This window comes from Cnephaeus nilssonii, assembly GCF_951640355.1.
Source record: "Cnephaeus nilssonii genome assembly, chromosome: 12".
Lineage (NCBI taxonomy): Eukaryota > Metazoa > Chordata > Mammalia > Chiroptera > Vespertilionidae > Cnephaeus > Cnephaeus nilssonii.
Window position 1 is genome coordinate 53305330 of NC_137083.1, and position 26493 is coordinate 53331822.

The window sequence follows — 26493 nt, forward strand, 5'->3', positions numbered from 1 at the left end:
TATTTTGTTTCATGTAGTTAGTGTTCATATAAATATACCCACATATATATTACTTTTCTTTTCCCTTGCATCCCAGATCTCTTTGTGGTCATTTTCCTTCTGCAAGAAGTACATCCTTTTGTATTTCCTTTACTGTGGGTTAGCTGGAAGTGAACTCTGTTTTGGGTTGTCTGCAAATACTTCCTCAATTTTGTTAGTTCTGCTTTGTTTCTTTTTTCAAGTACAAGTTGTGGTTGTGTTTTTGTTCTATAACTTTTTGGGAATACCAACACTTATAAAATTTTACCCTAATAAATTACTTGGGTTGTAGCAAAACTGCTGGGGTCTTTCTTTAATAAATTACTCCTGTTTTCAAGATGTCACTAATATAGTTTTTTCAGTCCCTTGTTGGTTCCCTTAAACTTTATTTAAGTGCCACTGTTATATATGCCATGGGATAGAGTATTCCAAGTACAGGGCCTCAAACTAATTGAACTGATTGGGCTCTGAGTCCTAAAGCAGAACTGTTAGGACTCAGTACTCTTACCATGTCAGTGATGTCACCCAAATTTACTAACCAACTCTAGCTGATGACAGTCACATTTTAAAGTTAGTTTGTATCTTAGTTGTCTCGGGTTGCCATAGCAAAATACCTTAAGACTAGAAGGCCTAAGTAACAGAAGTTTATTTTCTCACAGTCTGGAGGCTGAGTGTTCCAGATCAAGGTCCACCAGTTTGGTTTCTGAGAAGGGCTCTCTTCCTGGCTTGCAGACAGCTACCTTTTTGCTATGTACTCATATGGCTTTTCTTCTTTATGTGCATGCAGAGAGAATGCAAGCTCTTTGGTGTCTATCATAAGAACACTGATCCTATGGGATCAAGGCCCCACCCTATGCCCTCATTTAACAGTAATTACTTCCCTTAGAGCCATGGTTGGCAAACCACGGCTTGCGAGCCACATGTGGCTCTTTGGCCCCTTGAGTGTGGCTCTTCCACAAAATACCACAGCCTGGGTGCGTCTATTTTGAAGAAGTGGCGTTAGAAGAAGTTTAAGTTTAAAAAATTTGGCTCTCAAAAGAGATTTCAATCGTTGTACTGTTGATATTTGGCTCTGTTGACTAATGAGTTTGCCGACCACTGCCTTAGAGGCTTTATCTCCAAATAAATACAGCTGCAGTGGAGGGTTACAGTTTCTGCTGGTGTACTTCGGGGCGGGGGGGGGGGGGCGCACAAACATTAAATATCATAACAGTTGGCTCTTACATAATGGTTGAGGGTCTTATGGCTTATAATTGCATTACTTTTAATGTCTCTACTACTTCTAATAGTAACTCACTTCCCATGTATTTGGATATAATCTCCCCACAATTATTTAGCAAGTGTGTAGGGGAGAGAATAAAATTTATCCTTGCATGTATTCTACAAAATTTATTGGTGAGTTGGTGTACATTCATCAGGTAAATTCCAACCAGTCTAAATACAGTTAAGTAAAGATTTTAAACTTACTTACTTATTGGCTTTATTTTTCTTAGCTGTGTTGGAGTAGAAGAACATCATGCTGTTGACATTGACTTGTATCACTGTCCCAACTGTGCAGTTCTACATGGATCCTCCTTGAGTAAGTACTAGAAGCTCAAATAAAAGTTGGAGTTCAGTACTTAATGTGTACCTGATATTACTTCTATTTCCCAAATTTGGTCATCATGTTGAGTATGACTTGGAGTCCTGCCCCAGCCATCCTATCTGCTTGAAACCAGTCCCCAACAGTTCCATCCAGAAGAAGACAGAGGGTCCAGACCAAGTCTCTGCTGATACTCTTCTTCCTGAGCTGGCAGAGCACAGGCAGGGAAGCTCCCACGTCCTCGGGAGGGAACCAGCAGACAGAGACGATGATATTTATTCTTAGCTTTTTACAAATGCTTCAGAGGAATAGATTGAAATATTATTATTGTACAAATGTGATAGTAGAGATTTTAAAGGCTTTGAAATATGTTCTTACTACTTTTTCCTTTAAAATTTACACTGCAAACTAGGGTTCTTATGTCCATTAAACTAAAGGGAAAAACTTTAGACTTAGTCATTTTAGAACAGAAAGGAACCTTTTACTCAATTTGCCCTGATAAACACTTGGGTCAGCTATAGGTAACCAGTATATACAACCTCTTTAGTTTGAATGCAGAATTTTTTTTGTTCCTTAGAAAAGAAAAGAAAAGAAATTTTGTTCTGAGGTCATGGTCAAGTAATTTTTTAAGAGACTTACTAGCAACTGACTGCTCATATGTTTTGTTAGAAATGTTATTTATCAAATTTCTTTGTAAGGGATTTAGAAACTTAAACTATATTAATGCATTAAAATATTTCCTTGTAAAATGCAAAATATCTATTTTGCTGTTACTACACATAAAATTAGAGGTTAGCAGGTTGATAGAATTGTTACATGTGTAATTGGCTAATTTCATAAATTTTTAAAATATATTTTATTGGTTTTTTACAGAGAGGAAGGGAGAGGGATAGAGAGTTAGAAACATCAATGAGAGAGAAACATTGATCAGCTGCCTCCTGCACACTCCCTACGGGGTATGTGCCTGCAACCATGGTACATGCCCTTGATCGGACTTGAACCTGGGACCCTTGAGTCCTCAGGCCGACGCTCTATCCACTGAGCCAAACCGGTTAAGGCTCATAAATATTTTTTAAAGGTTTTTATTTTATGTAGCATTGAAGTACATGTACTATATCACTTGATATAATTATTGACTGAGTGATTCTTGAAGGAAGTAAATACTGTTTTGTTATTTGAAAAAGAAAAATAGAACTAAAATTGCTAACAGTTTTAGTTTAGAATTTAAGCATATAATCCCAAAATTAAATAATTTAAATTTAATTTTTATGAAATATTAAGTCGGTTACTATGAGGCAGAGTAATGTGCATGTGATGTACCCTATTTTTTTCCTATACGATTTAATTTTTTAAAAAGCTTGTCATGCTCACTAGATTGATTTCACAATCCATAATGGATCATGACCTGCATTTTGAATAATGATGCACCAGAGAGACTATATTACCTGGCCCTTCAGTGCTTCTTGTCCTTGAATAACAGATCAGGCACTGGCTATCTTCTGGGCAGAAGTCCAACTCTGAGTACCCAAGGGAAAATGACCAAGATTTAGTAATCTCTTACATTTTGATTTAAGGCTTGTTTTCCCTACCCTTTATCCTCCAAGGTAATACCCTTTATTACCCAACTTGGATAATCCACTTGGTCCCTTTCCCTCTACTGTGAAGCCTTTCTTGCTTGCCCTCCAGGTTTCCTGTTCCTTTTGGAGTTCCCCAGGAATCCTTATTATTATAGATACCATCTAGACAGTATGATACCCACTTAACATGGTGAATTTAGACTTTACCTCTTATGGGAATTAAGAACTCTATTGGAGGACAGATATCAATAAACAGCCTAACACCTAAACATATATTCTCAGTGCTCTCCAGGCACATGCAATCCAAACTCAAAATTTTCTCTTTTCCCCATGAACACTACTGAAATATTTCTTCATTGGCCTCCTTCCTTTAAGAGATTCAGTTAGCTCTTAGAGTGGCTGATTTTGTGTGTCAAATGTGTTGACCCCACAGGATAGTCGTATCCTTCTGTTAACATCCTCCAAGTCTGAACATTAAAAAGGAAACCTTAGTAATCGACACCTTATTGGGTGCCAGGCACTATGCTAAGTAAGTACTTGACCTATGTTATCTCCTTTGATAGTTATAACAGCGTGATGTGAGAAAAGTGATCTTATAGCTCTTTTATGTAGCTATTTGGCAGAGCTAGAGTTCAAATCCATAGCTATCCAATCCCAATCTGTTGTAATTCTAATCTGTTCTGCAAAAATGAACATTAAAACAATGTAATATCACAGTTACTTACCAAATGAGCAGCCTTTCCTTTTCTTTCCAATAACGATTGACCCAGGGCTTTGAAACAGGCTGTGTATATACATTGGTAAGAATGTGAGTCACCTGCCACTTTTCTGAAGACAGTTAATTTTGCAATTTGTAGCTAGTATCTTTAAAATTTTGAGTATTTCTTCTCGCATTTTTAGGAATTTATCCCAAGGAATTAATGAGGGAAACATTTATGTATATGAATATCAATCCCAACTTTGTTTGAAGAAAGATTCAGGATGGACAAAGTGCATAAGAATTTAAAAAATGATTATAATATGATGCATCTACATCTATATCTTAAAATAATTCTAAACCATTTTAAATTGCTTTTGACTATTTAATAAGGAGAAAATGGTCATGGTATAATAAGAAAGGTAAGCAGAATTATGATCCTAGTTGAAAGTAAAATGGGGGTGTCTATCTATATATACATATATGTAAGGAAAAAAGCCCGGAATTTAAATACTTTGGAATTTTAGAAGTGATTTTAAATGAGAAAAAATAAGACACAAAAGATACCTTAATTGGATTTTCTAGGAAGGTTGTTTTATGATTCTCAATTTTTCTCATGAGATAAAAAAAAAAAAAGGAATTTACTGTCTTCTATATTGAAGGTCTGACTGCCATAAATTTCTTGGGAATCTTGTTTTAGATTCTTAGATATGAATAAGTCCATTCCTATTGATTGTTTAGTGTGACTTTTTATCCATATGAGAAATCAGTATTACAGGCAGTCCTCGGGTTACGTCAGACTCAATGTACGTCGTTTCATGGTTATGTTGCCATCTCCCATTTATTTATAAAAAAAAAAAAGTTCCGTCATTTCGACGTATGTACATATGTGCTTTATGTTTTTTATTATTTATTTACCACAAGTAAAGGTCAGGAATTGTTATCTTTCTTTTAAAATTTTTTTACTGTTTTACTTCATTACTGCTGTGTATGTGCTCCATGTGAGTGATGTAGGTCTTATGTAGGTGGGTTCCGACTTACGGCGAAAATCACATTACATCGAGCCTTAGGAACGGATCTCTGATGTAACCTGAGGACCTACTATATTATATTATTACTAGAGGCCTGGTGCACAAAATTCGTGCACGGGGGGGGGGGGTGTCCCCCCAGCCCAGCCTGTATCCTCTCCAATCCGGGACCCCTTGGGGGATGTCCGACTGCTGGCAGTTGGACATCCCTCTCACAGTCCTGGACCGCTGGCTCCTAATCGCTCACCTGCCTGCCTGCCTGGTCGCCCCTAACTGCCCCTGCCCGCCCCGCCGGCCTGATAGACCCTCACTGACTCTGCGTGCCAGCCTGGTCACCCCCAACTTCCCCCCCTGCTGGCCTGGTTGCCCCCAACTGTCCCCCTCCCACTGTCCTGGTCGCCCCACGCAGCCTGCTGTTCAGTTGTTTGGTCGTCCCTCACTAACCCCGCTGCCGGCCTGGTTGTAGGCAGCCATCTTGTGAGGGCATGAGGGTCAATTTGCATATTGCCTCTTTATTATATAGGACTAGAAGCCCGGTGCATGAAATTCGTGCACGGCGGGGGGTTGTCCCTCAGCCCAGCCTGTACCCTCTCCAATCTGGGACTCCTGGAGGGATGTCCGACTGCCCGTTTAGGCCCAATCCTGCTCGGATCGGGCCTAAACGGGCAGTCGGACATCCCTCTCACAATCCAGGACTGCTGGCTCCCAACTGCTTGCCTCCCTGCCTTCCTGATTGCCCCTAACCGCTTCTGCCTGCCATCCTGATCACCCCCTAACCACTCCGCTGCCAGCCTGGTTGATGCTTAACTGCTCCCCTGCCAGCCTGTTTGCCCCCAACTGCCCTCCTCTGCCAGCCTGGTCACCCCTAACTGCCCTCTCCTGCAGGGTTGATCACCTCCAACTGCCCTCCCTTGCAAGTCTGGTCCCTCACAACTGCCCTCCCTTGCAGGCCGGGTGCATCCCAACTGCCCTCTCCTGCTGGCCATCTTGTGTCCACATGGGGGCAGGATCTTTGACCACATGGGGGCAGCTATATTGTGTGTTGCAGTGATGATCAATCTGTATAGTACTCTTTTATTAGATAGGATAGAGGCCTGGTGCACGGGTGGGGGCCAGCTGGTTTGCCCTGAAGGGTGTCACAGATAAGGGTGGGGTTTCCCTTGGGGTGTGGGGCGGCCTGAGCGAGGGGCCTGTGGTGGTTTGCAGGCCGGTCACGCCCCCTGGCAATGCAAGGGGAGGCCCTGGTATCTGGAATTTATTTTCCTTCTACAATTGAAACTTTGTAGCCTGGAGCGGAGCCAAGCCTCCTGCTGCTCCCTCTGGGGTGGCAGCCATTTCTGTGGCAGTTAATTCACCTTCTACAATTGAAACTTTGTAGCCTTAAGTGGGTGAGCCTGGCCAGGGTGTGCGGAAAGCTTTGCTTCCCCTGTTGCCGCCAGCAACCCTGGCCTGCTCTCTCAAGCTCCATTCTGCCGCCATTTGTTTGAATTTGTTTACCTTCTATAATTGAAACTTTGTAGCTTGAGTGGAGGCTTAGGCCTGCAACAGCTATGGAAAGCTTGGCTTCCTCTGTTACCTGGGAAACCTTGCTCTCTGTGGTTGTAGCCATCTTGGATTGGGGTTAATTTGCATACTCGCCCTGATTGGCTGGTGGGCGTGGCTTATGTAGCAGAGCGATGGTTAATTTGCATATTACCATTTTATTAGAGAGGATGATTATTGTACAGTGAAGGTATGAAGTAACTTAGATTCACAGTTTGTCCCCCACCCAACATTTTGTTATGAGAATGTTCAAACATACAGGAAAAGTTGAAAGAATTTTACAGTGAGTACCTCTAAATCCATTATATAGATTCTACTATTAACATTTTATGTTATTTGCTTTACCACATTTCTGTCCATGTAACTATCTCACTATCATCTTATTTTTTATGCATTCTAAGTAAGTTGCAGACATCAATACAAAGCTTAAGAGGGCTTTTTAAACTTTAAATATATATAACTGAAATCTTGTATTAATACCACACAAAAGATAGGTAGGTGGTGCCACCCTGGTGGAAAGAGGAATCAGGTCCAGAGCTCCTCCCTCAGCCTCTTCCCCTTTATTAAGGGTTCCTCAACACAGATGGAAACACAGCACTCATCCCCTCCCTTTCCATACTGAGGACACTGGAGACAAATGTGTTCAATTACTTGCCCAAGGTGGCAGAATAGTTATGGCCAAACTAGGAGTCAAATTCTAGTCTCCTGGTTTTTAAAAAAATTTTATTGATTAAGGTGTTTCATATGTGTCCTTATTCCCCCATTACCCCTCCCCCCCCCCGCCCTGCCCCCAAGTCTCCTGATTTTGACTGCTGTGAGTATTCAAGATTACAGCCTGCTGGAGCTAGGCATTAGAAGTAACCATAAAGCCATTTATTCTGTGATTCCACTTGTCTTTCTTTAATTGTGATGCAGTCACCTGCTCTTTTTTGTGTTGGTATAACCATGCTTATTAGGGGAATAAATCTTGACATAAAAGAGAAGGGAGCTGTGGTGTTAAAAATAGATTTACAATGTGGGATCAAAGGCCCTATTCTGAGAGAATGATTTGGATGATCTGTAAAAATCATGATTTTAAATAATTGTGAGATATTATAGTATTTGTAAATGCAGATCTTACAAAAGGCTCCATCTGCTAATTTGAATCCCTTGATTTAATTTTAAATTATTATGAAATAAAAAGAGTAGATTAAAAAAACAGTTAATTGCCTATAATTGCTGTATTATATAAAGTAAAATTTACTTCTTCAGCCTAGAAATGCATACAAAAAATATGAGAATTTTTATTGTATTTAAAAATTGTTATGTTTAATTATCTAATGATTAGAAAGTACATAGCATCACTACGTACCAAATGTTTCTTTTTTTTTTAATCTAAAAAATCCAGTGAAAAAGAGAAGGAACTGGCACAGGCACGACTACACCGAAATTGATGATGGTTCCAAACCAGTGCAAGCTGGAACTAGGACTTTCGTGAAGGAATTACGTTCTCGAGTCTTCCCAAGGTATGGAAACCTGTTCTGACCAAAGAAAATTTAAGAATGTTACCTGATAAATTGACATATCTGAAGCAATGCTTTTAAATGTCAGGTTATGACCCATTATTATTTCAATCAAAAAATGAAATGGAGCCCTGGCGAGGTGGTTCAGCTGATTGCAGCATCATCCCATACACCAAAAGGTGGCGAGTTTGATTCCCGGTCAGGGCACATCCAGGAAGCAACAGATTAATGTGATGTTTCTCTCTCCCATCAATGTTTCTCTCTCCCCCTTCCTTTCTTAAATCAGTTTAAAAAAAAGCGAAATGGGAAATATTAGTGCATTGCAAGTAATAGGATTAAATGAGTATAGTTTCATGGAACTTCTGTTATATGCGTGTGTACTGGGTCACTATGTAAAAATATATTTCTTAACTGTGGATCCCAGTCCAAAAAGTCTGAAATACAATCATCTAAGGCAATTGTTCCTTACCATAACAGCTAGTGCTTCTTTTTCCCCTCGCCTACTCCTATTTTTTCTTATGTTGTTTTCCTACCTGCCTTTGCCCTACGTCTACCAGAAGTACCCATTGCTCAGCCTCTCTGGTGGCAGCAGAAAGGGGCTTTTTGACGTTTTAAAGATAGTGGAAAGTATTTGAGTCACCTGGCTCAAAGAGAGTCAAAAGCATTATACAGCATTTAAACATGCTAATTTAGATCATTCCCTACTCACTGCCTGACATCTAAGTTGATACTACTTAATAAGCTTTTACACTAGATCCATATCTAGGCTTGTTAAAGAGGGGAAGTGCATTTTAAATTTAAATCACACACATGCAACCTATTTGGGAATTATTTCAGATCTTATAACTATACAACCCCTTTCTTCACAGCCTTTAGGATTCCTATCCCTCTCCTCCATCCTTAAACAGAAACGTAGAATATAAGCAGCTCCTGTTGGCTCCCTCAGGTCTACTGAGAGAAAAAACACACAAAAAAACACCTTGTTAATACAGGGGTTTCCATATGATTTTAGTGATATTAAAGGCCGTATTTTCAAATATTCTCCTTTATCAGTTTCAGAGTCATTGGAGAAATGTGTTTGTTTTCCTTAGTTGGTTTGGAACCTAGGGCCAGAGTTTTCAGCCTGAGTCTATGCAGGGCTTCAGAGAGGCTGTGAGTCCCCTAAAACTGTATAAACAAACTAGTGTCGATGTGGGAATGTGCATTTTTTTCAAGGGAAGGAGCTGTAGCTTTTCATTTTTTTTCAAATAGGTTTGTCCCCCAGAGTAGTGTAAAAATACTGGCCTGGCGATTCCTGTGGCTTCTCTGCCAAAGCAGACACCGATGAGAGCAGGTTATAGAGGTGGTCACACAAGACCAGACTGTAATTACCTTTAAATAAAGATCTTTGGTTTTGTTTGTTTAACTCCATAAACCTTCACCTTATTTAAAACCATAGTGGAGTGACAATTATTAACTACATCACACCTACTTGATGTGATGAACACAGAAGTGTATAAAATAAAGTGAACAGACCATATTGTCCTCTCCTATTTTAAGAATGTGTTTTGACACCCTTTACTACATAAATAATATCATTTAAACATTCATGTATATATATATGGATGGATGTCATATGCATCTAAGTCTTAAAAAATAGTTATGTTATGCATATGTTGTGTAACTTGATTTTTTTACTCTATTTTGTAGATGTTCTTACATATGTATACAAAAATTTATATCATTCCTTAACTGCTGTGTAGTATGCAAAAGTGTATATGTACACCGTAATTACTTAGTCATCCCCCTATGATGTATGTTTAGTTTGTCTCCAGTTTTTTCTCTTGAAAATATTGAGTAGCTTCTGATCTTGTTAATTCTCTAAAATTCAACCACTCATTACAACTAATTGTAAGCATCCTATTATTCTTTTTTTTAAATTTACATCTTTATCATTGAAAGTATTACATATGTCCCCTTTGCCCCCCTTAACCGCTTCTAGCCCGCCCCCATCCCTCACCCCAGGCCTTCATCACGCTGTTGTCTGTGTCCATTGGTTATGCATATATGCATGCAAGTTCTTTGGTTGATCTCTTCCCACCTACCCACCCACCTCAGCCTTCCCTCTGAGATTCCACAGTCTGTTCCATGCTTCTAGGCCTCTGGATCAGTTTATTTTGTTCATTAGATTCAACCTATGAGTGAGATCATATAATACTAGTCTTTCTCTGACTGGCTTATTTCACTGAGCATAATACTCTTCAGGTCCTTCCATGCTGTCTCAAAGGGTAAGAGAACCTTCTTTTTTACTGCAGCATATTATTCCATGGTATAAATGTACCACAACTTTTTTATCCACTCATCTACTGATGGGCACTTAGGCTGTTTCCAGATCATAGCAATTGTAAATTGCACTGCTATGAACATAGGGGTGCATACATTCTTTCTGATTGGTGTTTTGGGTCTCTTAGGATATATTCCTAGAAGTAGGATCACTGGGTCAAATGGCAGTTCCATATTTAATTTTTTGAGGAAACTCCATACTGTTTTCCATAGTGACTGTACCAGTCTGCATTTCCACCAGCAGTGTACTAGGGTTCCCTTTCCTCCACATCCTCGCCAGCACTGGTCATTTGTTGATTTGTTGATGGTAGCCATTCTGACAGGTGTGAGGTGCTACCTCATTGTCATTTTAATTTGCATTTCTCTGATGGTCAGTGACTTTGAGCATTTTTTCATGTCTCTTGGCCATCTACATGTCTGCTTTGGAGAAGTGTCTATTTAGGTCCTTTGCCCATTTTTAAAAATTGGATTGTTTTCCTTTTGTTAAGTTGTATGAGTGAATTCCTTATATATTTTGGATATTAAGCCTTTATCAGATGTATCATTGCCAAATACGTTCTCCCATAGTGGGCTTCCTTTTCATTTTGTTGATGGTTTCTTTTGCTGTACAGAAGCTTTTTATTTTGATATAGTCCCATTTGCTTATTTTCTTCTTTGTTTCTTTTGACCTAGGAGATGTATCTGCAAACATATTGCTATAAGAGATGTCTGAGATTTTGCTGCCTATAGTTTCTTAGTTTCTTCCAGGAATTTTATGGTTTCACGACTTACATTTAACTTTTTTATCCATTTTGAGTTTATTCTTGTGTATGGTGTGAGTTGGTGGCCTAGTTAGTTCCTTCCTTCCTTCCTTCCTCCCTTCCTTCCTCCCTCCCTCCCTCCCTCCCTCCCTCCCTCCCTCCCTCCCTCCCTCCCTCTCTCTCTCTCTCTCTCTCTCTCTCTCTCTCTCTCTCTTTCTTTCCACTGAGCCAAACCGGTTAGGGCTATATGGCGTTTATTATGCTGAGATATGATCCCTCTATTCCCACTTCGCTGAGACTTTTTATCAAAAATGGTTGTTGGATTTTTCCCAATACTTTATCTGTGTCGGTTGATATGATTATGTGTTTTTTGTCTTTCAGTTTGTTTATGTGATGTATCATGTTTATTGATTTGTGAATATTGTACCAGCCTTGCATCCCCGAAATAAATCCCACTTGGTCAAGGTGTATGATCTTTTAAATATATTGCTGGATCTGATTTGCTAATATTTTGTTGAGGATTTTAGCATTTATGTTCATTAGGAATATTGGCCTGTTGTTCTCTGTCTTTGTAGTGTCTTTATCTGGTTTTGGAATTGGGATAATGCTAGCCTCATAAAAAGAGCTTGGAAGTGTTCCTTCCTCTTGGATATTTTGGAATAGTTTGAGGAGTATAGATGTTAGTTCTTCTTTAAGTGTTTGGTAAAACTCCCCTGTGAAGCCGTCTGGACCAGGACTTTTGCTTGCTGGGAGGTTTTTGATTACTGCTTTTATTTCATCAGTTGCCATTGGCCTATTCTGGTTTTCTGATTCTTCCTGATTCAGTTTTGGAAGATTGTATTTTTTTAGGAATTTGTCCATTTCATCCACTTTGTCCAGCTTGTCTCTTGTTCATAGTAATTCCTTACAATCCTTTGTATTTCTGTGGTGTCAATGGTTATTTCTCCACTTTTGTTTCTGATTTTATTTATTTGGATCCTCTCTCTTTGTTTCTTGATGGACCTGGCTAATGGTTCATTAATCTTGTTTATCTTTTCAAAGAACCAGCTCTTAGTTTCATTGATATTTTTGTATTTTTTTTTTAGCTTCTGTCGTTTATTTTTGCTCTGATTATTATTATTTCCTTCCTTCTACTTACTCTGGGCTTTTCTTATTTTTCTGATTCTAATTCTTTAAGTTGTAGGGTTAAATGGTTTATTATTAATTTTTCATGTTGTAGTGCTATGAACTTTATTCTCAGGACTGCTTTAGCTGTGTCCCATAGATTTGAGGTTGTTGTGTGTTCATTTTCAGAAAGTTTTTGATTTCTTTCTTAATCTCATTGGTAACCCATTCATTGTTTAATAATATGCTATTTAGCCTCCATGTGTTTGAATGTTTTTACTGTAGTTGATTTCTAATTTTATTCCACTGTGATTGGAGAAGATGCTTAATATGATTTCAATCTTCTTGAACTTGTAGATATTTGTTTTGTGTCCTAACATGTGGTCTGTCTTTGAGAATTACCCATGTGCACTTGAGAAGGATGTATATGCTGCAGCTTTGGGGTGAACTGTCCCATAGATGTCAGTTAAACCCATCTGATCCATTGTGTCATTTAGAGTCTCTTGTTAATTGTGTTTTCTTGTTAATTTTTTGTCTGGAAGATATATCCAGTGAAGTCAGTGGGGTGTTAAAAGTCCCCTATTATGACTGTATTGTTGTCGATCTCTCCCTTAAAGTCCTCTAGAAGATTTTTTTGTATATTTAGGTGCTCCTATATTGGGTGCATATATGTTTACCAGGGTTATTTCCTCTTGGTGGATTGATCCCTTTAATATTACGTAGTGACTTTTATTGTCTATTGTGATGATCTTCATTTTGAAGTCTATTTTGTCAGATATGAGTATTGGTACCCTAGTTTTTGTTTTTGTGGTGTTTTTTTTTTCATTTCCATTTGCATGTAAATTTTTTTCCATCCCTCCACTCCCATCCTGTGTGAGTCTTTTGTTCTGAGGTGGGTCTCTCTTAGACAGCATATAATTGGTTCATGTTTTTGTATCCATTCAGCTACCCTATGTCTTTTGATTGGAGCATTTAATAATAACATTTAAGGTTATTGATAGATACTAATTTATTGCCATTTTAGTCCTTTATGCCTATGTTTCTCTCTATTTCTTCTCATTTTAGCAGTCCCTTTAGCATTTCTTGCAGTTCTGGTTTGGAGGTGATAAACTCCTTTAGCCTTTTTTGTCTGGGAAGCTCTTTATTTCACCATCTATTTTGAATGATAGCCTTGCTGGATATAGTAATCTTAGTTTCAGATCCTTGATTTTCATTACTTTGAGTACCTCATGCCATTCCCTTTAGGCCTGTAGAGTTTCTGATGAGAAATGAGCTGACAGGCTTATGGGAGCTCCTTTGTAGGTAACAAATTGCTTTTCTCTTGCTGTTTTTAAGTTTTTCTCTTTGTCTTTAATTTTTGGCATTTTAATTATGATGTGTCTGGGTGTGGGCCTGTTTGGGTTCTTTTTGCTTGCGACTCTCTATGCCTCCTGAACTTGTGTGACTTTTTCCTTTACCAGGTTAGGGAACTTTCCTGCCATTATTTCTTCAAACACATTATCTATCCCTTGCTCACTTTCTGCCTCTTTTGGCATACCTATTATGCAAATATTGTTAAGTTTCATGTTGTCCCATAGCTCCCTTAAGTTGTCCTCCTGTTTTTTAAATTGCTTTTTCTTTTTGATTCTCTGAATGAGTAATTTTTTTCTAACCTATCTTCTAATTCACTGGTCCGATCCTCATCTTCCCCTAATCTGCTGTGTATTCCTTCCACTGTGTTCTTTATTAGTGCTATGTCATTCTTCATAGTTACTATCTTCTCTCATGCTGTTGAACATCCTTGTCATCATTATTCTGAACTCTGTGTCTGATAGATTTCTTATCTCCATTTCATTTAGTTCTTCTCCTGGAGAATTATCTTGTTCTTTCATTTGGGGCTTGTTTTTTGTCTCCCCATTATGGCTACTTGTTTAGGTTTGCTTCTCTGTATTAGGTAGATCTGCTACGACTCCCAATCTCTAGTGCAGGACAATGTCAGATACTGCTTGTGATTGGCCCTGAGTACTCTGTTTGGAGCTATCAGCAATCCACAGCTTGTGGCTTCCTCTGCTGGGGCTGGTGCCTTTGGAAAGAACCAAAATGTTCACCAGGGTGTGCTTTTCCTAGTCCCGGGATTAGATCAGGCAAAGACTCAAAGCCTCCAGAGCCTCTTTCTGCTTGCAGTCCCATTGACACTCAGACTTATTAGCTTTAGACTATTGACCACAGGGTGGGGCAAGAGGTCTTCCAACAGGGTGGGGCAACTGCCTTCCCCCCAGGCAAAAACCTCCTGGATAGCAAAGGTTTGCAGCCAGAGAAATATGTCCTCCACAGCGTAAGGGAGTGACTCTGTACAGGAAACTGGGGTGGCTGCTCTCTACTCTCCAATCCAAGAGCCCCCAATACTGGCTACTGCTCACACAGCTTCAGTCCACTCTACCTTCCCTCTGCTGGAGCCCAAGGTGAGTGGCTACACACAAAATTTTGTGCATTGGCTCTTTAAGGGGGTGCCTGCATTTCCAACATTCTCTTGCTGGCAGACAGCAACCCTGCTGCTTTTCACAGCCAGATGTTCTGTGGGCACCTTTCTCAGTTCTGGTTCTTTGGGCTGGGGAGCCCAGCTTGGAGTTTAAGACCCAAGAGTTCTGCCATAGCCGGTTTGGCTCAGTGGATAGAGTGTTAGCTCATCATTGATGTTTCTATCTCTCACTCCCTCTCCCTTCCTCTCTGAAATTAATTTTTTAAAAAAAGACCCCAGAGTTCTCAGTGGGAACCCCCTCACAGCTCTGAGATATCCCTTCAGAACTTCAATTGCTCTCTGTAGGAGCCTGGGCAGCCCTTTTGTGCTTCTGCACTTCCTACCAGTCTCTGTGTGGTCTCCACTTTCCATCTTTGGTTATCAGGGTTCTCTCCAGCTAGTCTTCAGTTGATTTTTCAGAGTGGTTCTTCTATATTTTAGTTGTATTTTTAGTTTGGTCCTGGGAGAGTGTCAGTGTAGCTTTGACTTACTCCACCACCATTTTGGAATCCACATCCTATTATTCTAGTATCTTTTTTACTGTAGCTTATATAAACATTTACATACTGAAATACATTTTTTATTATGAACTATTTTTTTTCTCTTATACTTAAGGCATTTTATATAATACTAGGAGCCTGATGCACAAAGATTCATGCTAGAATGGGCTTTCCTTTCCCTGGCTGCCAGCACCGCCTTTCCACTCCAGCACAGCCCCTTTCCACTCAGGCCCCAGAGCCGCCTCTTTCTGCTCCAGGAGCTGCCTCTTTCTGCTCCAGCCCCGCCTTCCCATGCTGCCCAGAGGCCCTGAGAGACCAGGGGTGGGGCAGAATGCCTGCGTTGTCGCCATGGCAACGACGCAAGCATCCCACCCGCCCCCGTCACTCAGCGCCTGTGTATGCAAATTAACCACCATCTTTGTTGGGTTAATTTGCATATCACTCCTGATTGGCTGATGGTGTAGCGGAGGTACGGTCAATTTACATGTTTGTCTATTATTAGGTAAGACTAGAGCCCCAGTGCATGAATTCGTACACCAGTGGGGTCCCTCAGCCTGGCCTGTGGGATTGGGCTAAAACCGGCTCTCTGAAATCCCCTGAGGGGTCCCGGATTGCAAGAGAGCGCAGGCCAGGCCGAGGGACCCCACCAGTGCACGATTGGGGTCAGGGAGATGCAGGTGGTTGGCCAGCCAAAGAGGGACTGTGGGAGGGCTCCAGGGCATGTCCAGCCCGTCTCACTCAGTCCTGATCAGCTGGATCACAGCAAGCTAACCTACTGGTTGGAGCGTCTGCCCCCTGGTGGTCAGTGCATGGCATAGCGACTGGTCAACCGATCAACGGTCTGCCCCCTGGTGGTCATTGCACGTCATAGTGAGCAGTTGAGCGGCCTTAGCATGTCATTAGCATATTAAGCTTTGATTGGTTGAACAGCCGACCAGTTGACTGGACACTTAGCATATTAGGCTTTTATTATATAGGATATATTTTCAATTATATGTATTGGTAATTATAAATTTTACTTTAAAAGGGACTTTATAAAAAACACACATTTGTTCTAAAAAGAGGAATCAGGTATAACAGGTTGAGAACCACTGATATAGATAATAATATAGCATATGAATTAACTCATTACCAGAGTTATTTTTAAACTGAACTTAACAAAGATGACGTTTTACTCTTCCGTTTTCCTTAGTGCCGATGAGATCATTGTGAAAATGCACGGCAGCCAGCTGACACAGAGATATCTGGAGAAACATGGATTTGAGGTCCCTATCATGGTCCCCAAGTTAGATGACCTAGGACTCAGGCTCCCTGCAGTTACGTTTTCTGTTATGGATGTGGAACGTCATGTAGGTACGAACTTGATTCCTTTATGTACTTGTGAATACATGGTAAAAGTAAAAATGATATTGTCCTAACAATATTAAAAATTGGATGAAAATAGGTTAATTTAGTTCAGTTTCCTGGATCAGGAAAGGTGCAATTCAATATCACCTATGTTGAAAACTTTTTTTCTCAGCAGATTTACCATTGTGAAAAAAACAGAATGAAACATTTTGCCTATTCTTTATTTCCTGAGATTCACCCTGCTGCTTTTTTTGTTGTCATCAAATTTTCTAGTACTTGCTAGGAAAAACTATTACTGATGGGTAGCTTCGGATACTGGGAAAAAGACAGTGGGGAACTGGATTGGAATTAGGCCTCTGTAGCATTCAGGTGCAAGAAGAGATATTTTCAAACCTGTTTTTATATTTATGACTTGGTGATATTGCCATTTAATGATGTCTGGACCTAGTTTGTTATTTTGAGGCCCGGAAAGGCAATAAGAAACAAGGGGAAAATCATTCATCTGTTGACATTTTAGTTATTTATTCTCATCATGGTATTCATAGATAAAGTGACTACATGTAGATCTCATTCCTCGTCAGCAATAGATAGGTATTATTTGAGGATTATATCTCAAATTTAACTTGACTCAAAACTGCACATCCACTGTAGTACGTTATGTATCTGAGAACTTGTCCTTTTATTGAGCTTTTAGTTTGACAGTGCTCAGTGATAACTGTTTCAGAGAGGAGACTCAATTAAATGGCGTGACTTCACTTCAGGTGATTTTGAATATTTGATAAGTTAGGGGTTGAAGCTGAGGTTTAACCTAAATCTGTTTGCCTACTTAGCACTGTAAAGTAAATATAGTGTAATGTAAGTATAGGGAAAAAATGTTCAAACTGTTTGATAGTTAACTTTTTAGTACTGTAAAGCCCTTCATTTAACAGAATTGTCTTGCCTTCTAAGTATAAAATAAAGTCTACTAGGTTTTAAACATATATAAAATTACATTAAAATAAAAAAATGGCATGTATTTGTTTTCTATTTTAGATAGGTTAGCATTGCTATATTTACAATGTCCTGTAGGACATAGTAATACTGATTATGTTTCCCAGGGTGACGATGCAGTGGTGTGCAAGCAACACCTCATGATTTTACAGGAAGTTTGTAAAATTTATCCCAATTGGGAACTCATTCCACAGACACTAATATGGCTGATTTTTGCTTCATAAACTACTAATATTTTCTTGAAGCAGAATATTAGAAGAGAAGACTACCAGGCAAGCAGAAATTGTTTGTCATAGTTAACTTGTCCCCCAGTAACTGATCAGTTTTTCAAAATGGTAGACTTAGAATGTTAGGTGTTACAGAGGTGAAAGGGAAAAGGCAGTCCCCCTCATTTTATGTATGAAGAAATGAAACTCAGAGCATATGGCAGTTTCTACAGACCAGTCTAGGGCATTTTTGTATTGTGAGCTGCACACAAGAAATCATTGGCATATGTAAACATACAAGTTTTCACACTCAGTATTAATTATGCAGCTCTGTCTTAATTACTTTCTTTCCTTCAAAACCACCCTTCTTTTCAAAAGTTCCAGTTGGACTTAAAAATTAAGGATATAGAAAGACTCTTTGTCTAAGCTATATATTTTTGTTTAGGGCTCTATTGATGTAACTTTTAAGCCCAATAATAAGACTATAACTTTTTTCTGCAGGTGGTGACAAAGTGATAGATGTCATTGATGTGGCAAGGCAGGCAGACAGCAAAATGACACTTCACAATTATGTTAAATACTTCATGAATCCTAACAGACCAAAAGTGTTAAATGTGATCAGCCTTGAATTTTCAGATACAAAGTGAGTAGTTCTGGACATTTTGGGTTAGCCTTCTGAGTGTTAGCTAAATGTAGTTAAATGCTAAATTTATTTTAGTAAGAAACATAGTTGTGACTTCTTAAGCTCTCCAGTGATAGCAGCATTGTAAATTTTGCTTTGGCATCCTCAGAGAATATTTAGAAATACAATGGGTTTTAAACTTGAAGTATTGCTGTTAACTTTGATTTCCAGTTAATCTCGTGGTTTGGGTTGAAATGGGAGATGCCATTTTAAGAAGTTTTAATTTGTGGTGTGTGTGTGTGTGTGTGTGTGTGTGTGTGTGTGTGTGTGTGTGTTTGTTTTTTAAAGGATGTCTGAATTGGTGGAGGTCCCTGACATAGCCAGAAAACTTTCCTGGGTGGAAAATTATTGGCCAGATGATTCAGTCTTTCCCAAGCCATTTGTTCAGAAATACTGCTTAATGGGAGTTCAAGACAGCTACACAGATTTCCACATTGACTTTGGTGGAACTTCAGTTTGGTACCATGTCCTCTGGGTAAGATTGGGGTATTTCTTTGTTTTCTTATTGATAAAAATATATATTAGTAGTCCTATTTTTCCAGGGGTGCATTCATTTGCTGAAAATGACTTTTTTTTTTTTTTTTGCTTAATAATCTATTTTAATATTTTTAAACATTTTATTTTGGAATAATTATACTTTGACAGAAAGTTGTAAAAACAATATACAGGGAGGCCCTGTATACTCTTTACACAGTTTATCCCAGTGATATCATCCTGTATAACTAAAGTACAATATCAAACCAGGAAATTGATAACGGTATGATCCACAGAGTTTATTCACATTTCACCAGTTGAAAATGACATTTTAAAGAGGGAGGTATTTGTACTTTTTAAGTAGGATCTGTCATTTTACCTTTAAGTGTTATGATTTTTTAAATCCCAAGTAATAAAGGAACTGTGAGTTCTTAATTTATATTTATATTCCCTTTTTTGGCCCATTATCTTATAAGTTGGTCTCTTTTAGCCTTTTGTCTCTTCCTCACCAATTATAACTTAATCCCGATATCAATACCTGAGAAGGAGCAAAATTACAGTAATAGTAATTGCTTCTGACCTCAAGATTAGGCCAGGACAGCTAGTTGAGTAAGTCAGGAAGGTCCATGAAATATTAATTCTTCTTGGAAGCTTACTGGTATATTCACCTTGTTTTATCTGGTACTATACTATTCATAGGAGCATCTAGCCACATGTGGCTAAATTTTAAATAATTAAAATTAAATATAATTGAAAATTCAGCTCCTCACTTAAGAAACTGAATTTTAATACAAATGAACTGAATTTTAAATTAGTATTTTATGAATTAGTATTTTATGGCTTTCCTGACCTATCACAATAGCCATATGTGGCTTATGACTATTGTATTGGATAGCACAGATATGACATTTTCATCATCATAGGACATTATGTTGGGCAGTGCTGATCTAGAACCAAATCTTTGTCTATATTAAATGCCTGTGCATCAGCAGTGCTCTGTACTATAGTATATGATGCCGTGTCCTTGAGCTCCTATTTCTTTTCTCCATGAGAAAGCCAAAGGTTAGTTCATTAAAGGAAGTTGATTTGCAGGCCTTCAAAAGTAATCATTATATTATAGATCTTAGGAGAAAGGTCAAAATTTTAGAAGTGACTCTCTGTAACCTGGGGTCTATTAACGTGTATTTACTTCTATACTTTGAAAATGAGATCAGTAGGATGTTTGTGAATTTTTTTTACCTTCTTCTCATAACTATTTTGCCAATGCTACTTTATTGACTCCTTGTCATATTTGGTAGCGGGAGCTTTAGCTCTTGTGAAGACGCTTGGTAAGGGCAATAGCTATTGATAAGGTATGTGAAGTATGTCTTTTTGTGCCTAAAAAATGTAATAATTATCTTATTTAATTTAGGTCATTGTATTGGGAAAGTGAATCAATGTAGGCCATCCTAAGAATGGCTTTTTCTTTTTAATAACTGTGCAATACTTCCTTTTAGGGTGAGAAGATTTTTTATTTGATAAAGCCAACAGATGAAAATTTGGCACTCTATGAGTCTTGGAGTTCATCTGTGACCCAGAGTGAGGTGTTCTTTGGAGATAAGGTGGATAAATGCTACAAATGTGTGGTAAAGCAGGGACATACCTTATTTGTTCCTACAGGTAAGGTTTTAATTCCATCCCTGCTGCCCATTGTTGATACTCAGTCACATAAAGTCAGCTTTTAATGAGAAACTCTGGCTTGAACATGTTTGGAAAGTAGCTTTGCATGACTTTGTGGTGTTTTATGTCATTTTCCATCATTTTGATTTTTGTTCAGATAAAGTTTACAGACTATAATATTCATCCTTTAAAGTGTACAAGTCAGTGGTTTTTACACTTGATTTTAGCCAAAAGACTGAGGAGCAATCAAGTCAGTGGTTTTTATTAGATTAATAAAGTTGTGCAACCTTACCACCATCTAATTCTAATTTCATCACCTCAAAAGGAAGTCCCATATCAGTTAAGAGTCACATCTCTATTCCCTTGTCTTTGAGTCCCTGGCAACTACTAGGTACTTTCAGTCTCTGGATTTGCCTAGTCTGGACATATCATGCATATATGTAGAAAATGTGGCCTTTTGTATCTAGCTTCTTTTTTAAAAAAAATATTTTTTTGTTGAGTTCAGAGAGGAAGGGAGAGGGAGAGAGCGACAGAAACATCAATGATGAGAGGGAATCATCGATTGGCTGCCTCCTGCACGCCCCACACCAGGATTGAGCCTGCAACCTGGGCATGTGCCCCTGACCAGAATTGAACCCCAGACCCTTCAGTCTGCAGGCCAATGCTCTATCCACTGAGCCAAACCAGCCAGGGCAGTATCTAGCTTCCTTATTAGCATAATGTTTAGGTTCATCCTTATTGCAGCATGTATGAGTATTTCATTACTATATATATATATATTTCAGAAAGGAAGGGAGAGGGAGATAGAAGCATCAGTGATGAGAGAGAATCATTGATTGGCTGCTTCCTGCATGCTCCCCACTGGTGATCGAGCCCACAACCCAGGCATGCGCCCTGACCGGGAATTGAACTGTGACCTCCTGGCTCATAGGTCAATGTTCAGTCACTGAGCCATGCCGGCTGGGCAGTACTTCACTACTTTTTATGGCTGATTAATATTTCATTGTACAGATACACCACATTTCATTTATCCATTTATTAGTTGATAGACATTTGGGTTGTTTCCACCTTTTGGCTATTATGCATTGTGATGCTTTTGAACACCTGTGTAAAAGTTTTGTGTGAGGTATTTCATTTCCCTTGGTTATATACCTAGTATGGAATTACTCGGCCATATGGTTGAATGACATTTAACTTTTTGAGGAACTGCCAAACTGTTTTCCAAATGGCTGCACCATTTTCACTCCCACCAGCAATGTACAATGTTTTCCATTTCTCCACATCCTCACCAACACTGTAATTATCTTTTTTGTTTTTGACATTTTAGTGGGTATGAAGTAGTGGTATCTCACTGTGGTTTTGATTTACATTTCCTTTATGAGTAACGATACTGAGCATTTTTCTTGTGCTTATTGGCCATTTGAATATCTATTTGGAAAAATGTTTATTGAAATCCTTTGCCCATTTTTAAGTTGGGTTGTCTTTTTATTGTTGAGTTGTAAGCATTCTTTACATACTGTATTCTGTATACTATACCCTTATCAGACACATAATTTGCAAATATTTTCTCTTATTCTGTGGGTTGTCATTTTACTTTCTTAATAATGTCCTTTGCATAAAATTTTAAAAAATTTGTTGAGGTTCCCTTTAACTGGTCAGCTCTACATTGCTATGAAAGGCCAAGCCAGTAGTGAGTCTGGGCTTTTTCCTGGGACAGTTAGGAGTATGTTTTGAGGGACCCGAGGAAGGAATTGAGTACCAGCCTTACCTGCAGCTCAAGTATCGTTATCACGCATGTCATTTTGAGGTGAAGAAGCCCTGAGGGGCAATCGGGGTCAGCGGGTGCCAAGTGATTAGGGCTGGCGCCGGGCACCGGTAGCAGGTGCAAGCGAGGCTGGCACCGGCAGCAGGTGCAAGTGCCAGGTGGGACAGCAGCACACGGGAGCAAAGCATTTTCAGTAACCACCAGAGGCTCACCCCGATGACAGCGACCGGTGCCCTGCCTTGGTTGGGCACCCCTGCTCACCTGCTCCACCATCCCTCCGCGGCTGATGCCCGCCATGTTCCATGTGCGCCCCCTGATGGTCAGTGCATGTCATAGTGACTGGTTCAGTTGTCCTGCCGTTCGGTCTATTTGCATATTAGGGTTTTATATACACTGAGTGGCCAGATTATGATGATCTCTGAACGCATAATAATCTGGCCACTCAGTGTATATCCTATATAATAAAAGGCTAATATGCAAATTGTCCCCTCGACCAGAAGTTCGACCAGCAGGCAGGCCGGCCAACCACCCATGTCCCCTCCTCCTGGCTAGGCTGGCCGGACCCCACCCATGCACGAATTCATGCACCGGGCCTATAATACACACACACACACACACACACACACACACACACACACACACAGAGTGGCCAGATTATTATGCGTTCAGAGATCATAATAATCTGGCCACTCAGTGTATATACTAGAGGCCTGGTGCATGAAATTCATGCACGGGAGTGGGAGGGTCCCCTCAGCCCAGCCTGCACACACTCCAGTCTGGGACCCCTCGGGGGATGTCTGACTGCCTGATCCCCAACTGCCCTCACTGCCGGCCTGTTCGCCCCTCACAGCCTGCTGCTCAGTCATGTGGTCGTCCCTCACTACCCCCCTTGCTGGCCTGATCGCCCCATGCAGCCTGCTGCTCAGTCGTTTGGTCGTCCCTCACTAACCCCCCTGCTGGCTTGGTTGCCCCACGCAGTCTGTTTGGTCGTCCGTTCTGTTGTTTCAGTTGCGATGGTTGCTTAGGCTTTTATATATATAGATATATAGATAGATAGATATACACTGAGTGGCCAGATTATTATGACCACCCCATCAGTACTTCATTGGGCCACCTTTTGCCTTCAATACTGCGGCGATTCTTCTTGGCATTGACTCCACGAGATGTTGAAAGGTGATGCGAGGAATCTGACACCATGCCTGATGAATAGCACTGTCCAGTTCTATGAGATTTGATGGTTGTGGAACCAGCTGCTTGATGGCTCTTTTAACTTCGTCCCAAAAATGCTCAATTGGATTGAGATCTGGTGATTGTGGGGTCACCTAAGCAAGGTAAAGTCTCCCTCATGTTCTTGAAACCACTCCTGCACAACACGAGCAATCGTGGCATGGCGCATTGTCTTGTTGGAAGAAGCCATCTCCATTGGGATACGCCATCAACATGATAGGATGAACTTGATTAGCAACGATACTTAGTATGTTGTGCTATTCGGACGTTGTTCCACACGCATTAAAGGGCCCAAATCATGCCAGGAAAACATGCCCCAAACCATAACACTGCCCCCACCAGCTTGAAGGGTTGTACTCATGCATGTGGGGTGCATGCTTTCATGCTGTTTCCGCAAAATTCTCACTCTGCCATCTGCATGATGCAACTGGAAACGTGATTCATCGGACCACATGACTTTTTTCCAATGCTTGACTGTCTAATCCTTGTGTTCCTGTGCGAATTGGAGACGTTTTATCTTGGTAACTGCAGACAGCAAAGGTGTTGGAACAGGCCTTCAGCTTCCATATCCCATATGATGCAGTGTATGGCTAATTTGCCTACAAATGTCAGTTGGTCATAATAATCTGGCCACTCAGTGTATATAATGGAGTTATAGTTTCTAGGCTCAGACAATTCATGGCAGATTTTGTACTAAATGAATGCCCAGCAGAAATTCCTAAGTCCTGAGTAGTGCAGGGCAATTTCTTACTGTGTAGAACTGACCTGCATTTTGCATCCCTGGCTCCCACTCACAAATTGGAGTGCCATTTGATCATGTGACAATCAAAAGAAACACCCAAACTTTTCCAAATGCCCTCTACAGGCAGTATGGTCTTTATGAAAACCACTGATCTATAGGATTTGTAGCTGACAGACTTCTAATTTGTTATTTCAGGGTCAAGCTCAAGGCTTTGTGCCTTTGAGCACACAAAAGAGCACCACTTGAAGTCAATCTTTGAGAAGTTTTTTGATACTATATCACGGCACAGTGAGCAATTAAAAGATGAAAAATGAGACCTGTTTTAACAGTTAATTTTTACATGCAAATGTGTATATTTATTTATACTCACATGAAGTCCATGTTTAGGCTATGAACATTTCTTTCAAAAGCTAGGTGTCATCTCTCAGAAATGTTTCTCTCTTTGAAAATACTTTTATGGGAAAATAAGACATCATTTGGATTGCCAACATTTATATTTATGGGACCAAAACCCTTCATAATGAAATGTGGGTAATCTACCTTTTCCTTCTTGGAGGCAGGTATCCGGTTGAGTTCCACTGATCCTCCTCTGCTTAGTCCCCCAGTACTCATTTCAGATACTAGGGAAGTGAAGTGCTTAGCCAGTCTCAGTGGTCACTTAATGGAAATGTGCTTGTGTCATTCTAACCAGATTTGACTTGTCTCAGAGTAAAATCTTTAATATTAAGTTGGATTGTTTTTCCTTTAAACTACAAAGCAACAACCACAAAAGCCTTCTCCTATCTTGTACCATGATTTTTTATCTAATTGGGTCAATGCATTTGTTTACTCAAACTCATCACAGAGCTGGTATATAATAAGCCTTCACTAAATATTAGAATGAATGAATCTATAGCTTTAATAGACATTAACTTTTCTAGCACTGGAGTATAAAGTAAATTGATGTTGATATTTTGTGTTTCTTATCTCACAGGTAGATATCACATTTGTTTGCTTTAAATATTGAGAAATCACTGATTAATATACTTTTAACCATTTCAGGGTGGATTCATGCGGTGCTCACTTCTCAGGACTGTATGGCTTTTGGGGGGAACTTTCTGCACAACCTTAACATTGGCATGCAGCTCAGGTTTGTGTCATCAGTATTTAAAAGATCTTTTGTCCTTTCTTTTAAACAGGATGTTGTTTCAAAAACTAAATTCAACAACGTGTTTTAATTGAGATCTCATGGAGATAGGCCCTGAGAAATTATTAAGAACAGGAACTATTAACAAAATAGTTTTATTGATTTCAGAGAGGAATGGAGAGGGAGAGATAGAAACATCAATGATGAGAGAGAATCATTGATCGGCTGACTCCTGCACACCCACTACTGGGGATCAAGCCCGCAATCTGGGCATGTGCCTTTAATCGGAATAAAACCTGGGACCCCTTCAGTCAGCAGTCCGACACTATCTGCTGAGCCAAATCAGCTAGGGCAAGAATAGGAACTTTTAACAAAAGTATTGTCTTAAAAAATTTTGTCAGGCGGATAGCTTGATGCATTTTAAATCTAAAATTAAAAAATTATTAAATTTGAGACTAAATATCTCCCCAACTTTCAAAATTGCATAAAAATATATGGGTTCTCCTTTGGCTGTTTTTACAATGAGGGAAATGAACTAAATCCAGTCAATCTCAGGTATAACTATGGTGCTGGGGAAAAGCAACCCTAAGTTCAGATGGCTGTCAGAACACCTGTAATTTTACATGGGGAAAGGATTAACAGCTCTTTCCCCTTCTGTGTGAGAAGGTGACCTTTAGCTAACTCTGTGCCCCTGGTAGCCTATGCGGGGAGAATGTTACTAGGCAGCACTGCTTACAGTGAAATGACTCCTGGTTGATAAACCACATCAGGACTGGGAGAACTAGAGTACCTAGTAGGAAGCCATGTGTTTGGGCTTTCCTGAGTGTGGTGATCTTGTAGCTTGGCTTGCCCATGGGGACCCTGGATGCTATGTGTCTGTGGAGTTACTACATGAAGTACTGGCCCTTACCATGCATGAAGCTTTAAGTCAGGACAGCTCCCACACTGCCAGCTGTGAATCTTGTTTCTGTATACCTGAGCTGTCCCCAGAGGAAAAGTGGCTCCTGGATGTATGGATGGCTGCAAAGACTCCCACAGAAGACGAACACTGTGGCAAGCTGTGGTTCCTGTCTCCTTCCCTTGACCAGCGCCAAGTGTGGTCTTGAGCTTGAATGCTTGGTAGAAACTAAAGAAAAGCTGAGTGGGTTGTTCAATACATGGAGTTG

The 26493-nt window shown here is 39.8% G+C and overlaps 1 protein-coding gene across 1 annotated transcript in view; it reads left to right on the plus strand.

The window, feature by feature from the left end:
- KDM7A (lysine demethylase 7A) overlaps positions 1-26493 on the plus strand; it is a 103489-nt gene that overhangs the window by 44928 nt on the left and 32068 nt on the right. Inside the window, exons 2-8 of the mRNA XM_079785782.1 lie at positions 1512-1597; positions 7832-7949; positions 16302-16462; positions 18154-18295; positions 18623-18809; positions 20305-20467; positions 25243-25330. Coding sequence (XP_079641908.1) covers positions 1512-1597; positions 7832-7949; positions 16302-16462; positions 18154-18295; positions 18623-18809; positions 20305-20467; positions 25243-25330 — 945 coding nt within the window. The remainder of the gene's footprint in view (positions 1-1511; positions 1598-7831; positions 7950-16301; positions 16463-18153; positions 18296-18622; positions 18810-20304; positions 20468-25242; positions 25331-26493) is intronic.